The sequence below is a fragment of the Chrysochloris asiatica genome, unplaced genomic scaffold (assembly GCF_000296735.1).
Source record: "Chrysochloris asiatica unplaced genomic scaffold, ChrAsi1.0 scaffold00078, whole genome shotgun sequence".
NCBI classification, from domain to species: domain Eukaryota; kingdom Metazoa; phylum Chordata; class Mammalia; order Afrosoricida; family Chrysochloridae; genus Chrysochloris; species Chrysochloris asiatica.
The window spans coordinates 11036903-11050229 of NW_006408596.1; the positions used below are offsets into that span (position 1 = coordinate 11036903).

Here is a 13327-nt window from a genome sequence, read left to right on the forward strand (position 1 = left end):
GAAACAAGGTGTATGATTTGTTGAATGTAAAAACTGATGATATGCCCTGTAAACTTTCACTCAATCCACAATAAAAACCTTAAAAACAAACAAAAAAACTGAATTTCATCAAAATTAAAAACCTTTGTGATTCATATGACACACCCAGAAAGTAAACAGACAGTCCACAGAATGTGAGAAAGCATTTGCGAATTATCTGTGTGTAAGGGATTGGTATCCAGCACATACGAAACCTCTCAGAACTCTGAGGCTGTATGCCTGAGGGCAGGAGGCTGACTTTCAGAATGGACCCTTTGGACATTCAAATGAATGCATATTTTCTGTTTTGTTTTGTATGTGTGCAGATATTTTTACTTTGTTTATTTGCAAAATATAAGCTAAATGGAGAACCACAGGGAGAAAGAAGGATAACCCTTGTTGCAGGGAGGGGACTGTAATGGAGATGAAACAAAGTGTATGATTTGCTGAATGTAAAGCTGATGATCTTGTTTGTAAACCACTCAATTCACAGTCAAAGTTAAAAAAACAACAACCCACAATTCTTAAAACTCAGTGAAAAAACTAAAAAGAGACATGCCAAATTAAAGATAAGCACAGAAGCTGAATAAACACGTCTCCAAAAGGGACAGATGCCCAACACGCACATGAAAAGCCATTCAACAGTAACCATCAGGGAAAGCAAATAAAAATCACAATGAGATACCACTCCTATGCCCAAGAGAGGTGAAAACATGTTCACATAAAAGCTTGTATCTGAATGTTAACAGCAGCATTGTTCAGAATAGCCAATGAAAAGTACCCGATGTCGATGAATGGATAAACAAAATGTGGTATATATCCAAAAATGAGACTATTATTTAGCCATGAAAAAGAGGGACATATTGGTATGTGCTATAGTGGATGAGTAATCCTTGTGTGGCGTGGCAGGAAATGTACTGGACCACAAGATCAGTTTGAACCGAAGGGTCGGCAGTTCAAATCCACCAGCTCCTCCTCATAAACCCTATACAGGGTCTCTCCGAGTTAGAACCGACTTGATGGTACTTAACAACGCTAGATGAATCTTGAAAACACTGTTAATGGAAAGAAGCCAGTCACAAAGGGCCATATATGGGCAGTTCCTGGAGTATGCACATCCAACTTGCAGGTAACTTACAGTGCTCTGAACTGGTCTGGCACGGTTGGTCGACAAAGTGAAACAGGGACTGACCTGATTCATCATGTTAACTAGAATGGGAAAAATTACAAATCAAAGCCCTGTAATGGGAGACTCAAAGGGGCGTTGTGAGCCCTTTGAGGAGCCTGATGTGTAAGACTGGGTAGTAGCAGGACTGTGGAGAGCCACACACATTAAAAGCAGTGTGGGTCAGCTGTTATCTGAACACAGATGACTCTGGTCAGTCATCTTCGAGGCCCTGTGTTAAGGTTACGTAAACTTGTCCTCATTTAAAAAACGAGTGAGCAACTACTCTCAACACATTTTCATCACACTCACCCACCTTCAATCACTGAAAAGGCTTCGAGCCCACTCTGAGTTCGAATTGACTTACCAGTTCTTACAGACATGGAACAGATCACACTCATCTCCTGGAAACTGCCTGTAATGTATGGCCGTGTTTGCACGAAATGTCAACAACAGGCAAATTCAAAGAGACCAATGAGTGGCTGTCCAGAGCTGTTGGGAATGGGAGGGTGCAGTACAGGCTGAAGACAGTGTTTGAAAACTTCACTGTGGGGGTGTTGCACAACCCTGTCAACTTACTAAAAACCACTGATGTTTACAACTTGTGAATTACAGGTTATGTGAAATTCACCTCAATAAAGCTGCTATAAAATTTTACAATGTGACAACATTGGGGGGGAAAGACTGGGGGGTTTGTTGGTTCAGTGATTGTCACCTTGGCAACCAGTAACAACAGCCTGACATGTGCCCTTACCAGCAGGCTCTTATCAGTGGAGCAATGATAAGCTTCTCTATGTTAGACCTGTGATTTCATTGGAGAAGAATGAGATCACAGAAGAAAGAACAGAATGACAGAAGGGAAAAGGACCTCTTTCATACAACCCTGTCTTGTCAATCACAGTGTTTATTTAAATCATTGACAAGAAAGTGGGAGTCCTGATTCACGCCAAGATGGAGTAATAAGCCCATTGCTGCCTATGTCTGTACTGATTACAATCCAAACCCCTGGACCAAAATACAAAAGGCAAACCCCTGAGCACTGTGAAAGTCAACTAAAGTAGGCGGATGGTGGAGAATCACATCTGGGGGAGAATTTTCCATTTCCCTCCTCTTTTCTCTGTCAACTTTGCCCTTAATATGGGCTCCGAAGAAGAGCTGAGTGGTTAAGGCAAGGAAAGGGGCCGGACATTTTAGAGAGTGTGGGGATACCTTTGGTTTCCAGCCTTTTGCTTTTCTCTTGCAGTTCTGCTCTATGGGCAGGCCCCAGTCACAGAGCTGCTCAGAGGTAACAGCCACACCGGCAGGTAAAACGTGGAGAGACACCCCTTCTTTCTGGCCAGAGGACCAGAAAGCAGGCCTTCCAGGCTCGAATAGAGAGTATCAAAGTTTCCAGGAGAAGGGACTCCTATAATACTGAATATGAAGCCACACAAATTCCAGGCTCACCCCTGAACTGTGCAGGTTCAATGCAGTATAGCAAATACCATGAGAAAGGAATGAACTGAACCACTGCCACATCTCAGATGTACAGTGTCCCTGGGCATAAGCAAGGGACAGACTTACAGCATAGCAAAGGCTTTGGAAACAGAAGTGACGTTACAATTACTGGCTACAGAAAGCAAGACTGAACCTAGCTAGGGTGACTGCTTGTTTAAAACATATAAAATTCTTCAGAAGGTTATATGGGGGTAAGCCAAAGAGCACAGCTTCAAAGTTATAGAAGCTGTTATTAAGCAAAAATATCAAAATATTTCTTTTTCCCCTCACAATTATAGTGTTTTAGGGAAGTAAGAGGTTACTAGTCAGGATCAGCAACAAGTCAGGAGACAGTTTTCGTTCTAGAAAGCCTCTAGTCGGAAGTGCTCGGCAGATACGCCTCTTTCTATGTCTCTGCTGCTCGCCCTGTAACCCTTGACCTCTGCCCTGTCTGGGGAAGAGTCACATGCAGCTCCCTAATACTTTTCTGAAGAACTCTGCATCAAAATGGCAAGTTTGGAATGCCTGAGTGACTCAAATTGTGTTTCTTTTCAATGTTCTTTAAGTGTTAAGAACAAACTTATTGAAAGGGCAATAGCAAGGAGGGGTAAAGTTTCCTAATGAAATTCCTGTAAGCCAGCCCTGGCCACCCTTGAAGAATAAGCAAGTGCACTGTCATGATGGAGGGAAAAAACTCCTCGGCACAACTTTCTTTTCTCACCAATGCCGTTTTCAATTTTCTTAAAATGTTTCCATAATAACTCCTATGATCATGCTGTGTCTTTAAGAAACTCTGTCAAAATTTCGTCTTCGGAATCCCTGATCTCTCTATCTTGAATTTAACTGGCCCAGCAGATCCCCTCAGAAGTCACTGTCTTGATTGCCTTTTTTTGTGTGAAGGCTCCCTAATGGGACTAAGACAAATTGTCTTACTGAGAGAACTTGTCTGCTGCCACCCACAGATTGCAGAGACATGTTTAAACATGTTTTGTTTGGAATAAACCCATGTATGTCTGAAGTAGAACCCTACTAGCAATACTTTCAGACTTACCTTCACATGACAGGATCCAAAGTGTACACAATATACATTCACAATGTCCAGAATACAATAATTACTTGACATACAAGAACAAACGAAACAAAAAACACCTGAAAAACGTGACTCATCGTCAAGGGAAGACAATGAACAGATGTCAACCCTGAGAAGACTCACATTTGAGGGCTTATGGATGACTATAAGGCAGCTACTGTAGCCTTATTCTAGGACAGACGCAAAAGGGAGTGTGAAGAGTGATGTTTCCAGTAGACAAGCAGGAACTATATAAAAGAACTGATTGGTAAATTTTAGAGCCAAACAATACAGTCTCTAAAATAAAAAAATCCACTGGATGGGCTCAATAGTAGAATGGAGAGGAAAGCCCGTGAGTCTAAAATTAGAATTTTATCTAATCTTAAGACAGAAAGAAAACAAACGTTTGTGCACAAGAAAACAGATGGTCTACATGACAATGTGACAATTTCAAAAGTCAAACACTCATGTCATTGTTTGCCCAGAGGAGAAAGGTATTAGTACAGAAAAATATCTGAAGACATAATGGCTGAGAACATCCCGAAGTTGGTGGAAGACATAAATGTATAGACTCCAGAAACTCCCTAACGTCCCCCCAAACAAAGTGTTCCATTTCCTGAAAGATTTATTTTAATCTAGTCATCCTTCTCAAGAATATTCTAAGTTATTATTTGTCTTACAGTGAACAAATACAAGAGAGCTTCAAAAAGCTCACAGAAAAATGAAAAGATAATGGACTATTCTGATGAACTTTTTGAAGCCCCCCTACATTTAATTAAAGGCACCACTGACTAAGGTGGTGGTGGTGTGTCATGGAGTCGGTTCCCACTCAGAGCATACAGTTTCTGAGGCTGTCAATCTTTATGGGAAGAGAAAGCCTCATCGTTCTCCCATGGAACAGCTGGTAATTTCGAACTGCTGACCTTGGGGTTAGTGGCCCGACTTGTAACCACTATGCTAGCAAAGGCTTCTTCCACTGACTATGAGAAGCATCATTATTTAGTAGAACACATTATTTAGTAGAAGCACATGCTAACTGTAAGTACCAGGCACTGTGCTAAGACACTGGATGGCAAACTGCAAGGTTGGCAGTTCAAACCCACTAACTGTTCCTCAGAAACTGTTATCTGTACAGGGTCACAAATGACTTGAGGGCACTTCCCAACAACTTAACAACTACCAGAGATGTGCTAAGACACTGTGGTAGGTACAACAGACTCAAGCACCCCATACTAATACGGCAGGTTCATCAATCACTCCACCTGCATCATTACTCATTTCTCTTCTCTGTCTCAGAAGACAAAATAAATGTGTTTAGAAATAACTCATGGGTCCCTTATCGATAAAGCTGCTGTGCCAAAACCCCACCCACAACCCCACTGTACAACCTTCCTCCTAGCAAGGGAAAAGCACTGTCAATAACCCTGTTTCCATCTCGCTCACTCTCTTATTCTTCATCAGACTCTCATTATCCTGTTTTGTTTGGGAAAAGGTGACAGGTTAGGTTAACTGTCTTTATTTTTTTTCCTCCAAAAAATAAAACTCCTTGCAAAATTCTACCCGTGTTTGCAAACTACTCAAGCTGATTTCCTTACTTAATGGAAAATTACTTTATTGTTGTCCTAACCTAGGACAGTTTTATGTATCTCTAGAGTCCATTTCATTCTCAAGTTATTTATAAAGTACTAAGAGAATGCAGTGGGAATTCGTTTTTTTTAAATAAAAAGAAGGAGGTTATAGCATTTTCTATTAAAATGCATCAGCCAAGCACGTAGTTCTTTCAGAGTAATATCTGACCCCTTCTTCCCTCTTTTGAAATGAACCCTAAGCCGTACTAACCCAGGCAGGCATCAGTCCTTGAGCCTGTGGGGAAGAAGACTTACTGCCTCCACACTTACATGGCTCCATTCTTCATCCCTTCCTTTTTCCAAATGTAAATTTTTATTTTAAAAACTAGATTAACCATTGCAATCAAATGATGAGTGTAAAACCGATGTTCTCCCATGTAAACTATCACTCAATTCACAATAAAACCTTTAAAAAAACCAACAGAACAAAACTAGATTAACATCTGTGTTTTCAATGCACACAGCTAACACTGTTATTGTGATTCCTCAAGAGCGACCTCATATATGAGGCTGGCCCCTGAGGTACCAGCAGTGGTCACAGCCCAGGACAGGCCCTGCTTAATACTCCAGCCTAAGACTTTCCAACTCCGTATCACTAGTCTGTTCTTACCCATAAAGTCACAGAGTTTTAAAAAAAACACACACACAGCATTGGTTTACTAATAGAATGGACTTAACATGGTTATATTTGGACTTCAAAATGACCAGAGAAGGAAAGCAAAGTCTTAGAGAAGACCTCTTCTATAGGGCTAAAAGTCTGCATAAGACACAGCCTCAACAACCCAAAGACCAACTGTAAGATCTAGATGGTACCGAGCTACCACGACCAACCACAATAGGTGGATCCTGATCAATGAGGGGAAAAACATGAAACCACTCAAGTCATTAAAAAGTCTACACTTACTTGACCAGTTGAGACCAGAAGACTCCCTGAGACTCCTGCCCTGAGATACTCTTTAGGCCTTGAACCGAAACAATCCCGAGATCAGGTTTTAGGGAAATAACAGAGTGGCACACAAAGGACATAGTACACATTGGCTCTACTGAAAAAACCATCTAAATGAGACCAAAAGGTCAACAATGACTCTGAAGCCAAGATGTGAAAACTGCCAATGAAAAGTTTGTCTAGAAATTAACAAATGGGAACAAAATTGACTATGTAGACGTCTCTCCAGAACACCATAAACTACTACTGTAAACAAAGATCAGAGAGCCCTTTTACACTCATCGTCTGGCTCCACTTCCAGCAATAGCTACATAACAAGGCATCCCTGCTCGAAGTTAGACATCTGCTTTACCAAGTCTCCCTTGTTCTCTCAAGTGGTGGTGCAATGGACAGGTGATAATGGTCATTATGTTCCCTCTGGAAATTTCTAGAGCTAATAGAGCTAAGTGATATATATAGAAGGCAGAGAGGCCTTTTCTCTGGAACATACCTCAGATGTCCTGTGAGCCTCACTGACCTTGAAATTCTAAATGCTCAGGCGTGTAAGCTGTGGATTAATCCCCAACCTTCCCAAGTGGATGCCCCAAAGAGCCCTCTGCATTTGCCCTCTGGGGAAAATGAGTAGCTGCTAGGAGCTAAGGGGAGAAGCTTGGGCCCTTTGTATACAGCTCAGTGTTGGTAAGGAAAACAGCATCCAGCTGGAAACTGGTTTCTTTCCCATGTTGTGTTATACAAGGAGGCTACTTAGTAAGCCTGGTGGTAGTGGGTTTTTTCAAGAGAAAAACTGCCTGGACATACAGCACTGAAGAGTTCCGTTCCCAAGCGTCAAAGTAGGTGCCACTTTAGGAGGCCTTGAGAAAAGGGACAGAAATAAATAATGTGTACTTTCTAACAAGTACACTCAGGTTATCTTTTTGTTCTAAGAGGAGAGAGTAGTTAGAGAGGTGGAGGTCGGGAATTGAAAATATTATTTGACAAAATAATTATTTTTGCAAGCTGCTACACTGGCAGGACAGAGGTCCGGGATTTGGCATGGAGGAGTTCCCGCCTCCCAATCTGATACCCACCACCAAGCAGACCACCACCTGCAGCCCGGGGCCGGGCACAGGGGAGGGGCACCGGCAGAGCCTGGCCTCCCGCCATGCTACCTCTCTTCAGGGCACTGGATCAGACATGGCAGATAACCAGCCAAAAAAAGAAAAAGGAAAGACAAGGGAGAGAGAAGGCAGGGAGGGAGAGAAACCTAAAATTTGGATTCAGGGTCTTTTTCAAGCACTTTAATCCTCTCGTGCTGATGGTTCCTGGAGCGTCCGTGGCTGGCACCGGAGCCTGTACCGGGAAAATCCGACTCCCTAAGCCAATGCGTTAAAGAGAAGACTGCTAATCAGCTAAATAGAAACTGGAATCTGTTCACATGAAGTCTCTTTTGTTCCCCATCACCAGAGGGACACCACAGTGTGCTGAAATACACTCTTGACATCATTTGGCAGGCAACCCTATTTTGTTGAACATGATTCATCCCTTAGGTTATTGTTTTTAATATTAGAAAGTGAGCTTTTAAATGCCAAACAAATTTTGCAGCAGGGGACAAAAAATATTCCAAGTGGTCTCACAGGACCTTCCACCAACTGCGTCCACCAAATGGCTTAAAAGGAAACCTTCCCCTGGTGCTTCAGAAATGAAGCAGGAACCCAGCTATTTCCAACTATTACCTAATAGTGCACTTTGTTCTCCAAGTTCACAGAGACAGCATTTAGGGGCTCCAGGCTGAGCTCAAGGTGGGCAGAGCCATGGTGGGAGAACTAAGGGCTGTGAAGCTGAGCACCGAGGCCACCCCCAAACTGAAGCTGCTCCTTATTCACACCTACCTCCTGTCCATGTTTCCACTGACCAAGAGGCTGGGAGGACTGTCTCGAAGGTTGACACAAGTAAAGTCACCAAGCGCATTACCCAGCTTCGAGATGCAGCGTTCTGCTTCCAGGTTGCACACCAGGATCTGGTGGAGGAAAGAAAACACAGGAGTCGACAATTACACCCAGCAGAACTACATCCACGCTTTCATTTCAGCAATGTCACATAGCCTGGTCACTACCACTCACTCTTAGCAAAGATGTTCTGTTGCTCAGTTGGCTCCAGGTTAAGAGCAGTACAGGGATGCAGTTATTATCATATGACAAAAGGAACATGTACTCAAGAGTTCTTCAGCCAAGGTGTAAACAAACTCATAGGAGACAAGAAAGAACTATATATACAATGGATGACATTTTGACTGTTCACATAGTAAAAGTAATCTAGAAACTTAAGGGCCTCCGCAGCTTCTGATTTGGAATCAATGGGAAGACTGTGCAAGGACGGTGCAGAAGAGCCACCTTAGGTCCTCCCTCTGTTGACAGAAAAATACACATACATGTTGACAGCACCAGTATCCAGGGAGAGACGCTTGTAGAGCTAACCACTGGATGGTTCCTCTGACTAAACTACAAACCAAACACAGTCTTTTCCTTTCAAATACCCAATGTCTGCTTGTGGATCTTAAAAAGTTCTGTTCCACAGGTATGAAGGCAAATAAGAAAGGGACCTTTTATCTCTATGTTGTTGTTGTTGTTGTTGTTATGTGCCGTGGAGTCGGTTCCGACTCATAGCGACCCTGCACAGGGTTTCCGAGGCTGTTAATCTTTACGGGAGCAGAACGCCTCATCTTTCTCCCGCGGAACCGCTGGTAGTTTCGAACTGCTGACCTTATGGTTCGCAGCCCGATTCGTAACCACTACGCTACCAGAGCTCCTTACTTTATCTCTATAGTATATTATAATATCAGAACACTGTTAAAGAGTACTAGCTCTCCAGGAAAAGTTTAAAGCAACAAAAACAAAGGCCTGATCCATTAAGTTTTTAACTAGAAATCTTGGTCATTCGATTAACATTAAATACTTGCTATGGTCAGTGTCTCCTGGTGTGGCTCTGTAGGATCAGAACTGGGCCGCAAACCACAAGGTCGGCAGTTCAAACCCACCAACCACTCCTTGGAAAGCCGATACAGGGTGGTTTTAAGTTAGAGCCGACTTACAGCACTTAATAACCACCACCACATGGTCAGTGTTATAGGTGCTAAGTTCCCAGTCTTTGTCCCAAAATTCACAATTCAAGGCACGCACAGGCACACACACATACTCTCGGCATACACTGTATTCTACTGATCACATGATTAATATTTTTAAATTAGTCACTGAACCCAAAAGTTTCAGTATTGATGTGTTATCAAGACACTGCCTCCTTGAAGCATACACAAATACAGTGGTGTGCTTTCTCCCTCCATCTCCCCCACCCCCAATTGTAGATTTATCGGTTATAGATTTGCATATGTTTATTCTGGTGTTGAGAAGTTCTGAATCATCTCCACCTTGCAGACCATCTCTTTGTCAATACATACTTCCAACAAGTGACTCTCTGGTACTTGCTTACAGCGAAAACAGCATAACAGGACTCGTTCTTCTGAAAGTAGCAGCTATATAAAGACTACAGAGGACAAGCTAAGCTAAGATACTGCTGAAAAGAAAAGTTTCTGACTCCGAAAGTTTCAACAACTCTAAACATCCAAAATAACATTATTATTCTAAATGAGAACACAGAAATAATCAAACCTTCTGTCTACAGTTAATAACCTAATTGCATAAACCAGCACTGGGGGAAGAACAAGCTACTCAGAGTGTTAAAAGCATAATATTCTATACCTCTGTATCAATGCATAGATTTTAATAGGGTTCTTGGGCTCCATATTTTCTTGTTTGTAAATACTCCAAGTAGACCTATGTAATCAGCAAAATGCCCACATATATAAAAGAATTAAAATCTGATTTTCTAAGATGTTCTTTTTTGACAAGTAAGTTGCTCATTTCTAAGTGACACAGTGAGACCCAAACAAAGACTTGCCAAAAAAAAGGACTACAAATTCATCATAAAGACATCTGAGTTACTAATCACAAATCAAGTATTTTCTAGAATGTTTAATAATTCAATGAATCAGAACTATGCAAAGAGCACCTTTACCATGACGTTTAGTTAAAGACCACAGAGAGTAGAAAATACATTACCCATCTCCAAGGCGGTTCTTTCCACGTTACGGGTCCCTTAACGACCTTTACCATCTCTCCCTCCCGCCCGCACTCTCTCTCTTTTAATAAGGTTGAGCAAATGGGAGTTCATTTGATCTGATTGCCACAGACTAGTGAGATTAATTATTCATGCTCACACTCTCCCTCTTGTTAAGACCATGCATTAGACTAATTTTTCTCTTTATTGCTCTAGTTGGGTGAGTCTCAATCCATGGCCACTTGACTCATTCTCAGAGGTGTATGGCTAGCTGGAAAGAAGGAAAAAAACTACCCAGAGCTAAAATCTTGGGGAAAATGTTCTGCACTAATGTGACCGCCAAATCAATAGATGTTGGGATTTTTTTTCTTTAAGTACTAAGTGTATGTTACAAAGGAGGTTATATAGTGATTACAGGGCAAATTTTTACAGGAGCTAGATGTTTCTTGAAGAATGATTTAAAACACCTACACCACATTAAGACTGGTACACATTTTGCAAAGATAACTATAAGAAGTGCTGTGTGTATAGTCAAAATACACTGGGCTGGCTGCTCTTTCTTTCTGCTTTCTAGGTTGATAGAGAGGACAGTACAGAGAAGAAAGTAATAGTTTTAAAAATAACTTCAGCAGGAAATTTTTATATCCTTGTGTTTCCGAAGCTATCTTAGAGTATTTTTAAAAATCCTCATCTTAGAATCTTAACTTTCAGTCTTGTAATTATGCAGACTTCTCTGAAATCTTTAATTTCTAAAAAAAATCCCTTTTTTCTGATTTCAAACAGAATACATTCTTGTACCACATCCGACATGAATAACAGTTTGGTGTATATACTTATAGAACTCTCCTATACACACATCCGTGTGTGTGTGATATATTTTTCTGTTCACTGAATAGGATTAATGTTTGGAAACTTGATTTTCCCCAAAAGTCTGGAGAACAGTTCTTCTGTCAGTGTACTTAAAAGACCTATCTTGGGTTTTTTTGTTTGTTTCTTTTCTAAAATCTTCTTCTTTTGAATGGCTATATATAATTTCTCTATGGATAGAGAATTCCATATGGATGCATATTTGGTTGTTCCTAATTTTTTTCCCAACTTTTTATTGCAAATTGAGTGAAGGTTTTCAGAACAGATCAGTCCACATTCAAGAAATCATGGACTTCGTGTCATTACAATGACTGCAATCCCTTCCATACACCATCAGTGAGCAGTAATTATCTCTATTCACTTGAACTCTTGCACTCCTCCCTGTGTGTTCCACAACCTTCATTGTTCCTGTGCCAATCTCCGTCTTGTTGTATACTGCCTCCCCCATCACCCAAGTTTACATGTGTCTACCTCTAGCCAGTGAATACAATACTTTTCCCTTCCCTCCCATCCCTGGTGAGCATAATAGAAAGTTTCTTTTAGCAAGAAAACCTTTCTTAACTTTTTACAATAGTGGTCTCATCATTTTCTTCATTACTGTTGTTTTAATGTTTACACAATCTTTCTGATATCCCTTTTATGAATTTTGATGTTAGTATGTATGTTCATCTCGGGTTGTTGTCTACTGTTGTTGGTTCTCAATCCGAAGAACACCCTTTACTGATTTTTGTAAAGGTAGCTGGGTTATTAATTACTGGTTCTCCTTTATAGGTAACTTTTCATTTTTTTCCCAAGCTACACACGCAATTCTTTCCATGGCTTTGGACCATTTCGTTTTGGTATGTCTTGGTGATTTTCTTTTGGGGTGTATCCTGCTTGGGGTTCATTCAATTTCTTAAATGGTTACTTTCTCATCTTTCAAGATATTAGGGAAGTTTCATTTCAGCAACTATTTGACACTTTTCTCCGAGATTTTTACTGTCTCTTCCTATTCTGGAATTCCTGTCGCCCATAAATTATGCCACCTCTTCATGGTGTTCCACGTAAATCTCAGGCTTTCTTCTGATTTTTTTCATTCTTTATCCAGATCATTCATCTAGCCTATTATAATTGGATGGTTTATCTTTAATTTGGATTTCTGTTGTTTTAAGTCTATACCTTTTCCCTCTCAGTGTATTGTCCACTTCTGAGATCTTAGTATTAATCTTCTATATTTCTATTTGCAGGTTTTGAATTATTTCAAAATTTGCATTTATACTATTTGTTCTTGCAGTGTTTCCTAAATTCTTCTCTTCTTTTTTTTTTTTTTAAATGTGTTCTCCTTGCTTTCCTTGATCTTTCTGTCAGTCTGTTGAAGATATCTAAAACACAATTTTTTTAAATTGTTTCTCAGATAGGTCCATTACCTTTTCTTTCTTAGAAATGTTTTCTGTCTCTGTATCATGGTCATTTGTTTGAGCCACTCTCTCATTTCTTCATGTGAGTTAAAATTGTCTGCTGTCTCCCAAGACATTTTGGTGCTGTAGTATTCGTATTTAATTGATGACTGAATGTTGGTGTGTTCTTGTTGTTAAGTGCCATCGAGTTGGTTCCAACCCATAGCGACCCTGTATGGGGTTTCCTAAGAGCAGCTGGTGAGCTTGAACCACTGACCTTGCAGTTCAAACGGCTTTATAGTCTGGCGTGTTAACCCACAGCGCCACACCATCTCCTAGTGGATGTGATTAGAGAATGACAGCATGTGTGTGTGCCATTGTACAGTCACCATTTGTGCAGCTCAATTTATAGTGGGCGTGGGTGGTGTTGGCTGATGTCTGTCATTGGAATATAGGAGGTGGCATTGGCTCTTGTTCAGTGGGTAGAGCTGCAGAGGTAGTGTTGTGACTAAGCTGGGTAGGCACCCATCAGGTGGAGCAAGAGGTAGTGTTGTGACTGAGCTGGGGAGGCATCCATCAGATGGAGCAAGAGAAAAAAATACACCCAAGAAAACAAAACAGAATAAACAAGCAAACAAATAATAGTGAAAACAGAATAAGGGAGAAAAAAATAAACAAAAATGGACAGTAACA

General features: G+C 40.9%; 1 protein-coding gene across 1 annotated transcript in view; it reads right to left on the bottom strand.

Moving 5' to 3' along the window:
- The window catches only part of FBXW8 (F-box and WD repeat domain containing 8), a 237150-nt gene that overhangs the window by 14945 nt on the left and 208878 nt on the right, over positions 1-13327 (bottom strand). Inside the window, exon 8 of the mRNA XM_006865507.1 lies at positions 8171-8298. Coding sequence (XP_006865569.1) covers positions 8171-8298 — 128 coding nt within the window. The remainder of the gene's footprint in view (positions 1-8170; positions 8299-13327) is intronic.